This window comes from Urocitellus parryii, chromosome 15 (assembly GCF_045843805.1).
Source record: "Urocitellus parryii isolate mUroPar1 chromosome 15, mUroPar1.hap1, whole genome shotgun sequence".
Lineage (NCBI taxonomy): Eukaryota > Metazoa > Chordata > Mammalia > Rodentia > Sciuridae > Urocitellus > Urocitellus parryii.
Genome location: NC_135545.1, coordinates 24,355,210 through 24,374,463, shown reverse-complemented (window position 1 = coordinate 24,374,463; position 19,254 = coordinate 24,355,210). Strand labels below are relative to the sequence as shown.

Sequence of the window (19,254 nt, the reverse complement as noted above, 5' to 3'; positions counted from 1 at the left end):
GGTTAGTATCCACACACAACCTGAGAACTGAATTACTTGTCAAACTGATAATAATAAACCCTAGTTTTTAAAAAAAAAAAAGAAAGGAGAGAGATGGGGGACTCACTATGCTGCCCAGACTGAACTCCTATGCACAAAGGATCCTCTTGCCTCAGGTTCCCAAGTCCTGACTACAGGAGCATGCTAACACCCTCAGTTCTTCTTAGAAACAATTTGAAAGGGCATGATAAAAATATGACCTGGGTGAGCTTCAAGATCTCATGTAATAAATAATAGTCAACACTTGGGTCAGGGTGGCCTTAGGGAAACAGTGACATGTTCCATTTCCTTTTATGTCTATGGGCAGGAAACCGCTCAGGATACACAAGGCTTAGCTGACAGAGAGTGATACCTTCACAGCCCTGTCACGGGAAGGACCACAGTGCCAGCCGCCCTGTGATAGGCAGGGCCTGGTAGTGCCTCTAAGAAGGGGTTTCATCATACATATCAACTTTCATCATAAGCCTAGGTGGGGACAAAGCCCTTCCTAGCTCAAGGATGAGGAGGGAGGCTCAGGCACACCTCCTTTGTGCTCCCAAGCTCCCGAGACAGAACTCAGTACAGGTCACAAAAACATCAAAGGTCAACTGGTCTCTTGTAACACTCCAAGATGGGGCTTCCACAGACACAGTCTCCCAACCCCACTTCCCACTCCCCCACTCCCCCACTTCCCCCCCCCTCCCCAGCTCTGGCTGATACAGAGTTGCAAAAACTATTGATGAAGTTTAGTACTCTGGAACAAGGCTCTCCCCACCCTTCCCCTAACATTCACATCATGCACATCGGGCAAACTCTGCCTTGCCTCACCTCTCCTCTGAGGCTTCCATGGTTTTTCTTTCCTTTATTTATTTATTTTTAATTTGGGGGGGGGGTGTATAAGGGTGCTCTACCACTGAGTTATATCCCCAGCCCTTTTTTTTTTTTTTTGAGATAGGGTATCCTAAGTTGCCCAGCTGGCACCAAGCTTGAAATCATCCTGCCTTAGTCTCCCAAGTAGTTGGGATTATAGGTGTGCACCACGACACCCAATGGCCATAGGGGTCTTTGACAAACGCCTTTGTCCTCTGGGCTGGGCAGAATGTGCAGGAACAAGAGGAGCCAGTGGATGAGCCTCTGCACTACGGACTCTTTCTGCCAGCCTGTGGTTTAGAGTCTGGAACATAAGGCACTGGCTCACATCCTGTCTAGGCTGGCAGGCAGAGAAGCAAGGGGTGCTAGCCCTTTCCTAAGAGGGACTCCACAAGAACCTTGCCCAGATTCAGACAGAGCTAGTGGAATGACTGCAGTTAGGAAGATAAGAACAAGGCCTTGAATTTTAGGGATAAATGGAAAAAGGTAGGGGGAGAGACAGAGAGACTGATCCCAGTGGGGGGTGATCTGTGGCTGAGCAAACCACAAAAATCCCTCCTCTTAGCTCCAGGCCTCAGGACATTAGGGCACACTTCCTAAGAAAGCTTCAAAAACAACTGGTTTCCTTAGCAAGAGAAGCTGAATTCCCCATGCAGGCGCTGAGGGAAGGAACAGGGCAAAAATAAATAGAAGCAAGAAAATGAGAGAACAAAGAGTCAGAGGCCTAGGGGCTGGAAATCCATCTCAGCAGGAGAGAATATCATTTTCACATCTACAAGGGTCAGATTCCAGGACCTCCTTCCATGGAGCCCCCTGGTGCCTGGTGTTCTCTGAGGAGGCAGACAGTTGGGCCTGGGCTCTTAACAAAGTAAAGACCAGGGTGACAGCAACACAGTGAAACGGGAGGGGTCATGGGTACTGTCAGACTGAAGGAAGCCACAAAAAAAGGGGGGCCAGAGGGATCTCAGGGCGCTTCCCTTTCCTAACAACTAGCAGCCACCTTCCATAAGATACAGGGAGGGACATCTCTGGCTGGGGGCCACAGAGAAGCAGGAATGCTGAGCAAAGCTAGGCACTGCATTTCCACTTAGCCTGCTGACCAATGCGTCAAACCTTCTGCTCTTGCTGAAAAAAAGGCCCAGCTGTTAAAACTGGCTCCTAGGTGTAAAACCCAAATCCAGCAAAATACAGGCACTTGCACCTGGACTACCCCCATCCACCAAGACAATATTTATACCATCAACTTAGTCAACAAGAGGCTAAGAGCACAGATGGGGAGAACTTCTTTTTTTTTCTGCATGCACACTACAGGTCAGCCACCCCACACATTCACACACTCACATGCATAACCCCTCGTTCATTTCACACCCCTGGGGACCTAATAAGTTGAGGCCTTACCCAGGCTATTCCCACCACAAGCCTGTAGGATTCGCCGGGCTCGCTTCTTAGCATCTTCTGGGAAGCTAGGGCTGTTCAACAGGTTTGGGTAGGTACACAACGCCATCACCTAGGAGAACAAGGATGCAGACTAAGCTCCCAGCACTCCCACCCCAGTCCCCAGGAAAGGCACAAAGGAGCTGGGCAGGAGATTCTGGGAAGATGACAACTCCAGGGGACAAGGTTTTCTGTGAGGGCTCAGTCTGTGGGCTTGGGGGTGAGTGGGAAGGAGAACACTGGATTTTGCAGCTGAAGAAACAAGCTGAGAGCCAGATTTGAGTTTGGGAGTCCAAGAAGAAATGGCCAGAAGAAGAGCTGAGGAAAAGAGTGAGGCCTGCTTCAAGGCCCCTAGCCTCAACTTGTCCATAACTGGGACAGTGGGTATACAAGGTCACATGCAGTGGGCACATACAAGGTCACAAGAACCGGGGGTCTCCTGAGCAGGGGGCCAGGATTGGGCAGGCAAGTGAAGCCCAGCTGACAGGAGCAGGGGTGCAAGACCCCCTCAGTACCTTTAGCCAAGCTCCCTTCTACACCCTGGCCCTCTTCCCTGGGCCCTCCTCCCTTCGTCCCCTTTCGACATCTGAAAATAGGATAGTTTTCTCATCTCTGTAACAGAAAATCACTCTAAACTCAAAAATTAAGAGGATTAAGCAAGGACATGTGTGCAAAAGTACAGTAAACCCCAGCTCACTGGGCAAGTCTCAGCTGGCAGCTTAGGAGTAGCTGAGCCAGGTCCACTAAGGCAGGGATCTGACACCAGCCAGGTGACTGCCTGGCTTCTTAGAGCTGGGCTTTTCTTCCTCTACACAATGGGCAATGACCTGGCCTGCCCTTCTCCCAGGGGCACTTCTGAAGATCAGAAGATACACATAAAGGCTGGAGGTAGCCAGTGCCCTGTAGGAGAGGCTGGACCTGCTGTGGCCAGTGGCAGGGCTGGATTTGGGGACGCAACTACCAAGCCAGTAAAGGCTAAGTCCTGCTTTGGAACCTGTTTATGACCTGAGCTATAGGTGCTATGTGGGGAACCTCTGCGGAGAGGCTACTTTTGGTCCTTCCCTCCAATGTCCATACTTTCAGGACAACCAGGGAGGGGCCTTTGCCCTCTTTCTGCCTGCATTTCTCTGGCAGAGCATCTGTTTTGACTTCTCCCTTTCCCGTTTGGTATGATCCATTTCCCCATCCTGGGCCCAGCCTGGGGACTCTGATATCCACAGGCAGCTAGGACTCTGATATCTGAGGGTCAGCAGTGGTGACCATAGGACATGGTCCTATAATGTAATGGGGAAGAGAACAAGTGCCAGCCTTGTTCTCTTCCCCATTACACTCTGTCAACTCCCCCAGGGGCTGCAGGCTGGGACCCCCTCCTCCCGACAGCTTTCTGCCCTGAAGAGTAGTTGGGGTTGCTCCTCCTCTGTGCCACCCTATAGTCAGAGATACAGGTAGGTAAAAGGGAACTGGGGTGCCTGATGCTCAACTTCCTTGCCTGCCCAGATTGTGAAACCTAACCACATGCAAAAACTACATCTTGGTTCAAAACAGGCTCTCCTTGCCCCACAGAAAGCTTTCCACAGCTGGGTGTCCCCCCTCTATTCAGGCTGCCCTGTGGCATTCTCCCACCCTGATTTCTCCCTTTCTAGTCCACCAATCCCACAATTTTGGTTTGTGACATGGTTGTGGTGAAGTCTCAAACTGAAACATTCAGACCCGCCTCCTCTGGCTCACATCAAAGGCAGCCAGGGGAGCAGCAGGTAACAATGGCTGCCATGGCCTGCATTCTCCTGCTGGGCTAGAGGGAGGCATTTATACTCATCACCTCACCGAGGCCTCCAGCAGTCCTCCCGGGCACTGCTCTGACACCAGCCAGGTGACTTCCCATCTTCTTGGAATCCAGCTTTTCTTCCTTTACACAATGGGCAGAGTCTGCCATCCTCCCAGGGCCACTTATGAAGATCAGAGGAGATAAGGTGATGGCTGGAGGCAGCCAGCACCACGCAGAAAAGGCTGGCCCTGCTGTGGCCAGTGGCAAGGCTGAATTTGGAGAAGGCACTTATCAGACAGCAAAGTGATTTTCACTTTACTGTAGAAAAGCTGGTAAGTAGCAGAGTCAACAGTCAAATGGGAGATGTCTTACTCTGGAGGTCGCATTTTCATCCTCACACACCACCTCTCTGCCCAGCTGCTGCCTAACCCACAGATGCTCTCACCAACCAGGCTCCTACCTCAGCATCCAGGAACATGCACTATGGATGAGTCTTCCTGGAAGTTTCTTATACCAGAGTAACCCCAAAATAGGTTTAGGAATTTTTGACAATCTTGGAAGGGGAGGAACTAAGGGAGAGAACAGGGGCATCAGGGAATGGAAGGGGCCGCCACTTCAATGGCACCTGAGAGATTCTGTGCCTTACTGTGTCCCGAGAAGGCTGATGGACAAGGAGACAGCGGTTCCTACAAGCCCATGCCAGCCCCTCCCAGCCTCCAGGTCCCCAATCTCCCAGTAGCCTCTGCTCCCATGGGCTGGCTCACCTGTCGGAGAAAGGTGATTGGCTGCTGGCCCATAGCCTGGGCATCCCCGATGTTGGCCCTGATGACCTCAGTGAATGGTTTTTTGATACCCTGAGTAGAAAGAAGGCAACAGGTGGTTAAAGATTCTCAGAAGCTGGATTCCTGAGGACAACCAGTGTTCCCACAGGATATTAATACGCAGTCCTATTTTCAGTCTTACCAAGTGTCAGGCATGGTGCCAAGTCCTTGACACTCCTGGTTTCATTTAACCTACACAACAACCACATAAGGAAGAACTAACATTAATCTCATTTTACAGATAAGGAAATTGAGGCTCCAAAAGGCTAAGGAACTTGCCCAATGTTACATAATTGACATATTAAATATAAGTATGAGGATTTGAACCCAAGATCATTGTTTGAGTGTGTATATTACTGGGGATTGAACCCAGGGTGTCATGCATGGTATTCAAGCATTCTACCACTAAGCTTCATCCCTAGCCCTTTTTATTATTTTTTATTTTGAGACACAGTCTCACCAAGTTGCATAAGCTGTCCTCAAATTTGTGATTCTTCTATCTTAGCCTCCCAAGTAGGTACGATTACAAGTGTGTGCCACCATGTCACCAAGTTCATTTTTAACCACCATGCTCCACTGCTCCCCACTTTCTGGAAAGGCAGGAAGACCTTTCCTGGGTGGCTGGGGCATCCTGAGATGCTGCAGGTCCACAGCCGGATTCACCTCATGGGAATGTCTAAAAGGCGGCTCTGGGGAAAATGTAGTAGAAGGGAGGTAGGAGTTAACAGCAGAACATGCCAAATGTCAGAGAGAGAGAAAGGACCTGCACCTGTGCCCAAGTGCAATTCCACTTTAACAGCTTACTAATCAGGGACACTAAGGACACCGTCACCCCAGAAGACACTCATCAGCAAGGAACTCTTAGGGTTATTCTCTTGCAATGCTGGCTTGGCAGAATGTAGAATATGGGCTAATTTTCATTTTTTAAAAAAAGCAGTAGGAATGAAAGATTGATTGAAGAGCAAAATTGAGGCCAGCCACCGCCTGAGCAATGTGCTTAGCACAGAAAAGAGATCACAAAGAGAAGAACTCAGAGACACTTTGCCGCAAACTGCCCGGCCCCGGGCCGGCTGAGTCCCGCTCCTGCTGCCGAGCACTGCCTGCGGCACCCCTGCTGAGCGATCCCCTGCTGAGCTGTCAGTGCACACGGGCTTGCAATCTTGCAACCCGGTTGGGCACAAAAACACAAGCCAGTCAAACTGAGACAAAGTTTTATTTAGAGAGAGGCCGTGTGCATCCCCTAACAGGTGGGTCCGCCACGTGTGTGTCTACCTGAGCCGGGGGGCTTCCACTTCCCCCGGAACACCCTCCTACCATCCTTTTCCAACCAATGGGAACTCTCCCATTACAAGAGTGACATGAGTAACCTGAGTCCTGAAATGGGCCCAGCTGAACAGCATGAGTCCAAATACCATATGAATGTGAATTGCTGGCTGGCAGTTATTAAATCCAAAGGTGCCTGTATCAATATTTTTGCTGTGGCTCCTAACAACACTTGGATGTCACTGGGGAGGGGACTGAAAAATACCTCAGTTGCTGCAAAGGTGAAAAAGTGGTCTGACGTAGACTGTGGAAACGTGGGAATTGTACACAGCTCCTTGCTAAATCTGGAATTAGCTACTGGGAGAAATGGAATCAACTACAAGCTCGAGGACCTCCCAGGGCAGCTGAAAGGATAATCTGAGATAAACAGTAGGAAAGCACTTGGCAGAGTATACATATTATCATCTTATAAAGCTGGCTCAGGAACAAGATCATGAGGGTCAGGGAAGAAGAAAAAGGACCAAGCAAGAAGGTAGCAGTATCAAAGAGTAGTCTTGGTGGGAAGGTCTGGCCCCTTTCCCATTTCCAATTGTCCATAAGGTACCCCAAATACAAACTTTAAAGATACAATTCCATGATTTTACACTTTTTTTCTCCATTTCACACAATGCTTAAATATAAGCAACTTCAGAAAACTGCTTTTTTAGAATCAGTAACATAGCCAGGCACGGTAGCCTGTAATCCCAGCTACTCAGGAGACTAAGGCAGGAGGATTCCAAGTTCCAGGCTGGCCTTGGAAACTTAGCAAGACCCTGTCTCAAAACAAAAAAGGCTGGGGGTAAGCTCAGTGGTAAAGCACCTGTGGTTAATTCCCAGCACCAAAATAAATAAATAAAAATAAAATCAGTAATATACACCTTAGGTAAAAAAACACTGGGTTTAAGACCAAAGCAGCTGCCAAACAAGTTTTCCTGGTTTAACTTGCCACCTCAAAACAAGAGGGCATGGCAGGCTAAGGAAGGCACCCCAGATATGGTCTTGGAGCTTCATAAATAAGGCTCACATCTCTAAAAGCTAGGTATATGGGGGAAAAGGGGAACTTCTAAGTCTCTTGTGCCCCTCCCACCAAGTTCTTAAAGGCTGGCCAAAATGGAGAAAGATTCCTAGGACACTAAGAAGCAGCCAATGTGTCTGGGGAGCCAAGGCGGGTGGCAGCACCACCCACTGCACCAGCGGGAGACTGCAGTGAAAGCAGTCTGGTGGAGAGACTCAGGCTCTGGACATGTGGCCCCAGGAGCCAAGTAGCTACTCAAGTCACTCTGTGCAAAAGAGCAGAACCAATCCACCCCCTGGCACTGGGCCCTCAGTCAGTCTGACTGACTCACCACAGCCCCCAGGCTGAACACAGGTGATTTCTATAGTGTGGGCACAGCCCATTCTTAGTTAAAGAATACATCCGTCATAGTTGTGAGGGCCAGGCACCAACACACAGCTGCGAGACCTGGGCCCCAGGCCAGCCCAATACAGGGAGAGAATAACGCCTGGAACAGAGCCCTAGATGTTCCTTTCCTGTGCACCCCCACTGGCACTGCTCAGCCAATTCAGGGCCTGGCGACATGAAGCCTGGGAACATTGAGCATCTCTTTTCTTGGGTCTTAGTGTCCACAGACCCTGGATGCTTTACCATGATGGATGAGCTGGGAGACAGGAAATTGGCTTCCTTGAATGGACAAGGGGACCAGCCTACCGAGTCAAGAACAACCATAGACAGGACTGTTCTGGGCCAACTCCTGCGTCTGGGCACACAAGGCCTACATGAGTAGGGAAGTATCAGGGAGCAATGAGCAGACTCCTGTCTACAGTGACTCACATAGGCCTGGTAAATACACCCAATGGTGACATCACTGCAGCCTAGTGCCCGGGGCCAGGTCAGAGGGACTAAAGCATGTAGAACTCTGGTTTCTGCCTGAAGAATTCTAGAGCCTTCCTGTCTAATCTACCCTGCATCCCACCCAGAACTGCCTCTCTATGTGGCACTGAGAGAAGGTAGAAGGTCCTACGTAGGTAGGGCTCCCTCCTCACCACTTTGGCTCAGGTAAGGATCAGGAGTTAGGTCCCCCATGCTCTGAGGGAATGGCATATTCCAGTGGGGAGAAGAAAACAAGATTTATCATTGTCCTTTGCAGCCAATCAGCCTAGTACCACTGAAAGTACTACTGATTCTATGAGGCACAAAGCCCAGCAAAGCAAATAATCAACAAAATGAAAAGGCAACCTACAGAACACTATTATTTGCAAACCATATCTGATAAGGCGTTAATATCTAAAATACATAAGAAACTCCAACTCAACAGTAAATAAATAAATAAAGCTGATTTAAAAATGGACAAATGTTCAGAATATTTTTCCAAAGACATAAAAATGGCTAACAAGCATATGAAAAAGGTACTCAACATAACTAATTAAATGCAAATCAAAACCACAATGAGAGATCAACTCATGCCTGTTATGATGGCTATTATTAAAAAGAGAAAAGATAAGTAATGGCAAGGGTGTGGAGAAAAGATGAGCCTCATACACTGGTGGTAGGAAATATAAACTGGTTTTCCATCACGGAAAACTATATGGAGGGTCCTCAATAAGTAAAAAATAGAACTACCACATGACATTGCAATCCCACTTTGGGGTACCTAGCGAAAAGAAATGAATTCAGTGTCTTGAAGAGATGTGCACTCTCATTTTGACTGCAGCATTATTCTCAGTAGTCAACCTAAGTATCTATCAACAAATGAATGTATAAAGAAAATATGGACAGTTACTCTCCAAAGAACCTCCCTTTTGTTCAACAAACATTCCTAACACAGCAAGGGAGAAGGGGCAAACAAATACTTATGAATCACCCAGGCTGGAGTGACAGGAAGTGAAGAATAAGAAGTGGGTACAAGGAAGTAATACAGTAGGTAGGAGAGAGGCCGTGCCAGGCCCCAAAAACCTTGTATTAAAAGACCCCGTGCCTCCTGACCCCAAATGAACAATAAGCACTTGGGACTGGGGCAGTCCTGCAGAGAGCTCCAGAGACAATCTCCAATTATAACCCACAGATGCATTTCACAGAGAAAGCTATAGCTCAGCACAAAGTTTAACCCCTACATGAAAAGACAAGTGAAGATGGAAGAAACTGGAGTGGCAGCTGTTTATGCCTGTGATTGAGAGATTAGGTGAGAGCTCCTAGGGCCAAGTTTCCTAACAACTAAAGCAGGGAAAGCTGGATGTAGGTCCCTGAACTCTGTGGGTCTGTGGGACAACCAAGATTTATAAGGCAGAAGCAGGGATGAAACCTTATTTCAAACAGGATCATTCATGACAGCAAGTCTAGAAAAAGTAAGCCCTACAGAGTATGTTCCCAGATCCAGAGGGATTTAGGATGTAGGAGAGCAAAGAGGGACAATGAGCACTTTTTTTGTGTGTCGGGGGAAGGGTACTGAGGATTGAATCCAGGGGCTCTAGCACTGACCACTGAGCTACATCCCCAGTCCTTTTTATTTTTTATGTTGAGACAAGGTCTTGCTAAATTTTACAGGCTGGCCTCAAACCCGAGATCCTCCTGCCTCTGTCTCCTAAATTGCTGAGATTATAGGTATGCACTATCATACTTATTTGAGCCTCTGCACTTTCTATTCCCAAGAAACTCTCACTGGTTTGAGAACAGTCCTTTTTCTTTTTCTTTTGGATATGGAGTCTCCATCTCAGCCTCCCCAGTAGCTTGGGACTATAGGCTTAGGCCACTCTAGGCTGAAAATAGAGACTTTTAGTAGTTCTAAATGGCATTATCACTAACTCTACAAACTAGTTTTTTTTAAAAATATTTAATTATTTATTCATTTGGCGGACACAACATCTTTGTTTGTATGTGGTGCTGAGGATCGAACCCGGGCCGCACACATGCCAGGCGAGCGCGCTACCGCTTGAGTCACATCCCCAGCCCCCAAACTAGTTTTTGGATGAAATCAATTGGCCTCATTTTGTAGAAGAGTAAACTGAGGCCAATATGCTCTAAATGACTTGCCTAAGGCCTACAGCACCTAAAGGCAGAGCCTGGGATATAGGTCCTTGGTAACCTGGGCAGGGTGACAACTGGAAGGTTCATCTTGTTGGAAGCCTACATTCCAGTTTTCCTTATTTTATTTTGTCTTTGTCCTTTATTATTAATTTTCCTTATTTTAAAGTAGGACAATGACTAGCAAGATTTTACCACCCGTGCTTAGCACACCCAGGGTTACCAATCTTAGTTCTTAGCTAACTACAGCCATGTGCTACAGCTCCCTGCTTTTATCTGTGTTTAGATGCAACACAGACTGATGTTAACAATAGCAATCAGTTTTCTCTATTTCTGAATGTTTTGCCCTAACTATGTGTACTCTCTCTCTCTCTTTTTTTTTTTTTTTTTTGCAGTACTGGGGATTGAACCCAGGGGCGCTCTACAACTGAACTACATCATTATTTTTCATTTTGGACAGGGTCATGCAAAACTGCCCAAGTTGGCCTCAAACTTGTGATTCTGCTGCCTCAGCCTCCTGAGTCATTGGGATTACAGATGTAGCCACCACACTCAGCTTTTTTGTTTTTTGAGATGAGTCTCACTATATTGCCCAGGCTGGCCTCAAACACCTGGGCCCAAGTGATTCTCCTGCCTCAGCCTCCCAAGGAGCTAAACTATATATAGAAGCTACTGTGCCCAGTTTGTGTGTACTTTTACTGTTAGAAAAAGTAACACCATTCCTCTGTCTCCACTTGTGCCAACCCACAACCCCCGCCCCAATAAAGCAAAGGAAAAAAGAGTAGGTTGAGGAACTGTAACATCTTTTCAAAACTCCTACTAATTGCAGCTTATTTTTAAGTGCTGATCCCAGTGAAGACCAGGATCTGAAAAGTTAAGACCGGTTTGCTGCCCTGAGTTGCTGGCAGGAAAAAAAAAAAAACAAAAAAAAAAACAGGGCCTCCCAGAGAGTAGAGTAAACAGCCTGGGCTAGAGGAGAATGGCCCCTTTCACACCCTCAGCCACCTCCCCTCTTCCTTCAAGCTCTCCTGTCAGAGAAGTAAAAAGTCCTGCCAGCCACCCCAAAGTCAAACACCAAAGCCACGTGTCTAGCCAAATAGCCTGTACTGTTTGCAGAGCACCTGGTGAAATTATTCCATAGCATAAAAGCCCTGCTACCAAGCAGGGGTCATCACAGATCTCCCAGTACATGTTCAGAAGTACAAAACAGGGCAGGAAACCCTAAGCTAGCCAGGTTACTTCTCTCCTTTTATAAACTAGGAAAACTGAGGTCCAAAGAGGATATAGGATTCACCCCAAGTCCTATAAGTCCTGGCCCATCCCATCTCTTACCAAATAAAACCCCACATAATACTAGTCCAACTTTGACCATTATAGTTCAAAACAGAAGTAGAAAAACAAAAACTGTTCGAAGTCAAGGGAAGCCAAAAAATAAATTCAACAAATGACTGACAGAAACATGGCTCTCTCAGAAGGGGCAATGTTTAAACTGGCACAGTGAAGAGGGGCTATTTCCCAAGAACAAAAGTTTCTTTCTTTCTTTCTTCCTTCCTTTCTTTCTTTCAGTCCCAGGGATTAAACCCAGGGGCACTTTACTACTAAGCTACATTCCCAGTCCTTTTTATTGTTTGAGATAGGATCTCTCTAAGTTGCTGAGGCTAGTCTCAGACTTGCCATCCTCCTGCTTCAGCCTCCCAAATCACTGGGATTATAGGCAGGCATCACTTTATTGGGCAACAAAAGGTTTAAGTGAGGATATAATGATTAGGCTGGGGCTATACCTTCAACACCTAAGCAACTGAAACTTAGTCAAGCAAGAAGAGAACAAAAAGGAACAAGCTTGAATGAAAGCACCAGAGAATGTAGATGAAAAGAAAGACATTCTTAACTAACTCAGAGGCAGGAGCACTTGTCTCAGAAATCAGAGAAGACCTCTGGACCAAAGACCAAGAAATTTGCCCACCTATAATCACTAACCTACATCCCTGCTACAAGCCTTTCCTGGCTCCCTATGACCCACCAAAAGGCACCAGAGAATCCAAGCACACAGACTCCAGTCTATCTTTTCCCTCTGCCAGACAGAGCTCAACTAAGAGCGCCAGCCCCCTTCCCCAAAGGCCCAACTTCCCAACCTTCTGCTTTCTCTCAAAGCACTGCTCCCACTTGGAATGCTCTCACATTTTCTGTTGGCTGAAAAAAACCCCACCAATCCTTAATGAATAGGGGGAGGATAGACTGAGGGAACAATATGGTAGTCAGCTCCCTGAGAGCAAAGACAGTGCCCCCCTCTGTCCTCGTCATCCTCATATTCAATAGGAGCCAACACAGAAGTTGCTGTTTAGCAAAAGGTATAATTCCTGGAACCCCTCCCAACTCTGGAACCAAAGAGATCAGCTGTAATGTGATAAATCAGGAACACTTTAATCCTAGCTTTGTTTTAGCAAGGTGACTGTTGCCTCAAGGAAAGGCCAGATGCAGCTGGCCAGGTATCTGCACTGGACTAGGGAGGCACAGAAATGGAGCTGGCCTTTTCGAGGCTAAACTTTAAACTTAGCCCTGCAAGGAGTGGGCAGAAGTCACTGGACTCCAGACTTGTCCAGCTCACTGTTTTGAGTCAGCAGAATTGGGTGTCCCAGGGAGGGCTCAGCAGGCCATGAGTTCATCAAACTTCCAAAGTCCCCATGGGAATGGAAGCAAAAGTCATTGCCCACCCCCTCCTGCCAGACCTCCTCTCATGTATTCAAGGAAACTACCTGACCATTTTGCCTTGGAGACACGGAGATGTGGCGCCTATGAAAGCGAAATCAAAGAACTCTACTCCAGGAACATTGTGGGGCAGAGCTATCTTGAGCAAGCAGCTGGATGACTATTTCATAGGAACCTGAGGAGTGTTTCCTTTTTTAGATAACCCCTCTTGACTCTGCCTACTGATTTCCACCCAGGTTAGGACTACAAGGGCATCTCACACATCTACCCCAGCTACCCTGGCTGTGGGGAGGTGAAATCACTCCTGGCCAATGAACACAGCAGCTATGAACTCAAACCAAGATCCCACTCAGCCATCAGGATGAAGAAAGTCCCAGGGCCACCTTATTAAGGTCCAACCCTCAAGACTCCCCACAATTAGTGACTGTTCCCAGATAAGTCAAGGTTCTGACCAACAAGAAGGAATTCTGCTGACACTCCTCCACACCTCCACTCTTGTTAGGGAATTATGATTGGCAAAGGTCCAACAGGCCTCAAAGAGAGAAAAAAAATCTTCCAAGAACAAACTCTCCTTACAGCCTCCCTCCCTCCCCTCCTATCTAAAATGGTTTCCCTCTCATTTATCACCCATCCAGTAACCCCATTTTACTTTCTTCGAAGCACTTATTCACTATCTGAAACTCCCATTTCTTTATTCGCTTGTTGGATCTTGATTCCACACGGGCGGGACACATATGGAACACGCAGTGCCTGGCAATACGGGCCGCTCAATAATTGAACACAATTCAACAAGTGAACCGTATTTGAAGGCCTTACTTTGTGCCAGGTACCAGGCATTAGTGAGTGAGGGGATGGATGGAGGGCATTCTCTTGTTGTAGCTAAGCTTGGCAAATCGAAGGAGTTGGACATGCGGGTGGGAGGAAGTCCGGCGGGAGAACCTCAGCAGGGCTGCTGCAGCCCATGCCTCCATCAACGCCCCCTAATCTGCCCGGGTTCCCCCAAGTCCTGGCGCCCGAGCTCACCCGCTGCAGCTCCAGCTCGATCTCGCCAGCCTTGAGCACAATGGGTCCCCGCACCGCGTACTCCACCGCCTTCACCTGCGGGTTCATGGACTCCAGGGTGAGGATGCGTTCGCGCGGGCTGCGCTCTGGCCGCACCTTGAGCACCGCGGAGGCCTCAGCGGCCGCGCTGCTCTGACTACGGCCCCAAGGGCCCGAGGTCCGGGGGCTGCAGCCCCGTCGGACCAGCGCTGCCGCCCGCTGCATAGCTCGCTGGCTGAAGGAATCCTTGGAACAAAAAAGAACAAACACGTCGCTCACAGCCCAAGGCGGACACCGTCCCCCTCACAAGCCTAGCTCGGGGCTCTTTCTGCCAGCAGTGCCAGCCTAGCACCGGTGCTAAGGACCCATCGCCCAGTGACTGGGACCTTCCACCACGCCTGCAGTGCCAAATCGCTGCACAACAGGGTTTGGCACAGGTTGTGCCCAATGCGTGCATGTAACGTGCCTGTCGCCGCCTCGCCGCCCCTCACCGCGCCGGGCTCACGCGCGCGCCTGGAGTGCTCCCGGGCCCCGGCTCCCGCAACCTCATCCCCACGCCTGGCGCCCGCACAGCCCGGCCTCCTGCGCTCGCACACCCACCACCGACGACTCCGCCTTGGGCCTGCGCGTTGGCTCTTGGGTCTTGTAGTTCTTTTGACCATTTTGAAGCAGCTGTGAAGAGCTAGAAGAACTACAAGTCCCTTGGTGCTTCGCGCCGGCCCGGACGGGGGCCGGGCAGTAGGCGGGAGTGACGGTCTGGCTCTACCCCAGGCTGGGCGGGCTCTTTGTCTCGGCAGAGGGGATAAAGAACCCAGAGGGGACCCAGCAGGGGCAGGGCGGGTATTTTCTATTTTGCCGCTTTTGAGAATTTAGAGCTATTTTCAGCTTCCCTCTGGAGATGTGTCCCAGCACCCTCCACCCTCATCTCCCAACACCTGCCAGGACACCGGCTGCGAGATGGTGCAGTCTTCACCCCGAGTTTCATCATCCAAGGCCTTACGGTGCCACTGGCCTCTGAACAGCGGCTGGTAGGCAGTGGGGGTTAGGCGCCAGGAACTTGATCATACCTCCCCGACCCCTTCTCAACGTCAGTTCCCTTGTCAGCAAAACACCTAAGGGTTGTGAGGATTACAGAACTCTTAGACCAGGTGGCAAGGCTTTTCCTGACCACTCTGTCTGAAGCCCTCCCCCACATTCATTACTCCCGATTTGGTTTCTTGCTAGCATCTAAAATTATCTAGATACTTTTCACTGGTTTATGGTCTTTAGCCCCATCCTTACCCCAAATTAACCATGAAAGTTCCAGAAGGACAGGAGCATTGTTTTTCTTGTCCATCGTACTGACAGCATCTCTAATTGTTTCTGGCTCATAGTAGGCACTGAGTTGTTGAAGAATGAATGCTCAGCACAGGGTGGCTATTATTTTTGGAAAAAGGTATCTCATGAGAAAGGCTCCCTGGCTCACCTAAAGCAAGTGTAAGACAAGACTAGGTGGTAGTTTAGGATATGCAAAGAGTGGAAATGAAATATGTTGGATATAATTGAGACATCAAAATCTGCAGAGAGGATGGGGAACAGTCACTTCCTTTTCCTGGCCTCAGATCCATATCTGTAAAACAAATTAGAATAAATGGCCTCTTTGGTCCCTCCTATTATAACAGTGGTCCACCTCATGCTTTGAATATAGCCCTTGTTGCTCTGCCACTGAGGCTTATTTTAAAATGATCGTGTTTTTTCTTTTCCTCTTCTCCCTGTCCTCCTTGCCCACTCCCTAACCTGGGAGCCAGGGAACAAGATTACCTTTTCCCATCCTAGGCCAAATTATCTGTCTTTGAGTACACAGCCACCAAAGGAAGGAGATGGCCCAGAAGATCTAAAAGTGACTATCCCTAAATTAACAAGTGAATTTCAGCACCCCATTAGGACATACTTGGGCTGTAGTCTTTGATTAGCTTCTTTTAAAACTCTCTCTTTCCCTTTATGGGCAGAATCACCACCTCTGGGACTGGAGTCCCTAAGCTTCTCCTTTGCTAACAAAGCAACAAACCTTTTTTCTTTTCTCAAAACCATGTCCTCATTATTGAATTGGCATGAATTGGCATCAGGGACAAGGACCGAGCTCACTGGAGATCAAACTTGGGCACTCCAACTACCCATTTTGTATTTTATTCAGAGAGGGTCTCACTGAGTTGCTTAGTGCCTTGCTTTTGCTGAGACTGCCTTTGAACTCCTGCCTCAGCCTCCACTAGAATTACACAGTAGTGTTCACCACCATGTCCTACAAGGATGGAGATTTCAGTAACTCTATCTTGGAAATTCTGTAAATCTAGGTGTTTTCAGTCAGAAAAACAGCTCAGAACTCCAACACCCCAACAAGCACACACTCACATTAGGTTTGTAAAAGTTGAAAGCAGGAGGCACTTAATAACCCAACAATGTAGGGGACAGGGTAGCAGGAAATCTGAGTTTGAATATAGCTGCACACAGCCACTTAACTCTTGATCTGACTTTGAGCATGTTACTTAGTCTTTTTAAGTCAAATCTCCACCTGTATAAAATGAGTATAGCAACATCAACCTCATGCACCTGTACAGAAAGTTCAAGGGGGTAACTTTGTGAAAACCAAAGCTTGGCCCATAATGCTGTGAGTCATTCTTATTCATCCTTGTCAACAGAATGCCATGTACTTTGATTAAATAGATTGATTACCAATAAAGGGGAAGTTGGCTGGGGAGAGCAACAGAAACCAAAGATACTCTCAGCATCCCTATGTTAGCAAACTGGTTTAAAAAACTACCCAGGATCCTGAAAAGTTGTTTGGGCTTCTAATCTACCTAGTTCCACCCCCAACACTTGTGTTTACACTGTCTCCTTCCCAGGCTTTGTCTCATGGCCAGGTATTTAGCCTCCAGGTAAAAATTGTTTCCACAGTGAACTTAGCTCCTTCTGAGGACTCTGCTCCCTTCAACGTCATCACCACTGTACCCAGTAGAAGAGTCACAGAAACACGCTCCTCCACCTCCAAAGCATGTTTAACTGTGATCCCTATATGATGCAAATGCAGTCTCTTGCTGTCCACCTGTGATTCAGTGCAGTGTCCCTCTTCTCTCTGCCCCTAATCAGTATGAGCGGGAGAACTGGGAGGAGGGCTTAGAGAGGTGAACACAAATCCATTTGCACAACTGGGAAAAATAACACACAGCTCATGGCCTACTTTCGTGGGTTCCCCCACGTCATCATTGTAAAAAAAACAAGTAGTTATTGTCCCTAACATGTCCTGTGACACGTGCCTTTCCGAGATTGCATAAGAAGAAAGCTCCCTTGTTCTCTCCTGAACCATACTTTGCAATTTGCAAAACAATTTCTTGCCCAAAAAGGCAGGCAGTGTTATTTCCACTTTTCAGAGGCTCAGAGAGGTTACACAACTTATTGAAGAGGCACAGCTAAATGTAGAGTAAGAATTGTGCTTCCTAACCCAATGCTACAGCTCCTACACACAAGGCCCAGTCTTACATAGCTCTCTGAGTTTTGAAATTTGAATTACCCATTGCCACTGAGCTTTTAAAATTGACTGGAATCAGGCATAGTTGTCCACCCCTGTAATCCCAGCTACATGAGAGACTGAGGCAGGTGGATCACAAGTTCCCAGTCAGCCAGGGCAATTTAGCAAAATCTTATCTCAAAATTAAAATGAATAAATAAAAAGTTGGGAATGTATGGGGATGTAGCTCAGTGGTAGAGTGCTTGACTAACAAGATTTGAGAATCTGGGTTCAATCCCCAGTATACACATACACACACACACACACACACACACACATACACACACATACACACAGTTTCTGGATAGTAATTTTGATATTGTGGTGATAGTGGTAATAGCATAAATTTTGCATTTTTTGTGGGGAAGGGGGTTCTGGGAATTGAACTCAGGGGCACTCAACCACTGAGCCACATCCCCAGCCCTACTTTCTATTTTACTTAGAGACAGGGTCTCACTGACTTGCTTAGCGTCTTGCTAAGTTGCTGTCTCAGCCTCCCAAGCCGCTGGGATTACAGGTGTGCACCACTGTGCCCAGCATAAACTTTGCTTTTATTTTGCTCTGTAAATCAGGTGGGGGTGGAGTAGGAGTAGCCTCCTAAATAATTATTAGAGATAAAACCTGATTTAATGATCAGGAAATGCCCTCCCCGTTAGCTGGATGAGAGCTTCATATACAGCAAACACTGTCCATGCAATTGGAATAGTTATGTATTTGCAAAACATGATATTGTCTTCATTCCTTAATTCAACAAGTTTTTATTAAGCATTTATGTGCCAGGTACTGAGCTAAGTTCTGGGACATCCATAAGTCATCCCTGCCTGCATGAAACCAAATTTTTTAGCAAAAGCTGACAGCAATCAGATCATCTCTCTCTCTCTCTCTCTCTCTCTCTCTCTCTCTCTCTCTCTCTCTTACAACACACACACACACACACACACAAATATGATAATACAAACTGTGGTAACTGCTGGGGAGAAGAAGAATGGCATTTTATGAGAGTTCAGAGGTCTCAGATCTCTTTTCAGATTAAGTGACCTGGGAACTTTCCTAAGGATAATAAGGGACAGCAGTATCAGTGGTGGTAAACATGGAAATGTGGCTTGCCTAAGGTTGCAGTCATGTCCTAACTGGAGAGGCAAACACCAGGGTTTTTCCCTGAGCAAAGCAGGGTAGAAGGATCCAATCATTTCTATTGCTTCTGGGCTTTCCCAAGCAGCTTGGCTGAGGCTTTGCCATGCCTGAGTCACTGGTTTTCTTTCTTTGCTCATCCTGCTTCCTCCTACTTTTTCTTGCAGGAGTTGACCCCTAACATTCATCTTATACTTCATAACCCATCTCATTGTCAGTGGTGAGATGGTTAGCTTCCTAGGACAGGGACCACTAAAGAGTTAGAGGTCTAAGGAACTCTAAGAAGGCCAAGCTGATTGTGGGGCAAACAGTGACTGAAAGCCTGTGGAAGGCTTAAAGAGGAATGGCATGATAAGATTCATGTTTTAAATTCTGTTGCATGGAGGATGAAATGGAGGGAGTAATGGAGGGTTCAGGAACATAAACTGTGGCATCAAGGTCTGACATTGGCCACAGAAGAAAGAGATGGGAAGTGAATATAGGCTCTTCTACATCCCCAGCGCTTGGTGTATTACCTGGCACATACATTCTCAGAAAATTTTTGTTGAATGAATGAGGAACTAGATTGTACAAGGCCCATGCTCTTGAGGTATTTGCAGTCCAGCAG

At 47.6% G+C, this 19,254-nt stretch overlaps 1 protein-coding gene across 1 annotated transcript in view; it reads right to left on the bottom strand.

Moving 5' to 3' along the window:
• Gpt2 (glutamic--pyruvic transaminase 2) overlaps positions 1-14,551 on the bottom strand; it is a 37,768-nt gene extending 23,217 nt beyond the window's left edge. The window contains exons 1-4 of the mRNA XM_026406880.2: positions 14,442-14,551; positions 13,958-14,221; positions 4,852-4,941; positions 2,287-2,395 (exon numbers count right to left, since the gene is read on the bottom strand). Coding sequence (XP_026262665.1) covers positions 2,287-2,395; positions 4,852-4,941; positions 13,958-14,200 — 442 coding nt within the window. The 5' untranslated portion in view covers positions 14,201-14,221; positions 14,442-14,551. The remainder of the gene's footprint in view (positions 1-2,286; positions 2,396-4,851; positions 4,942-13,957; positions 14,222-14,441) is intronic.
• Between the last annotated feature and the right edge of the window lie 4,703 nt (positions 14,552-19,254).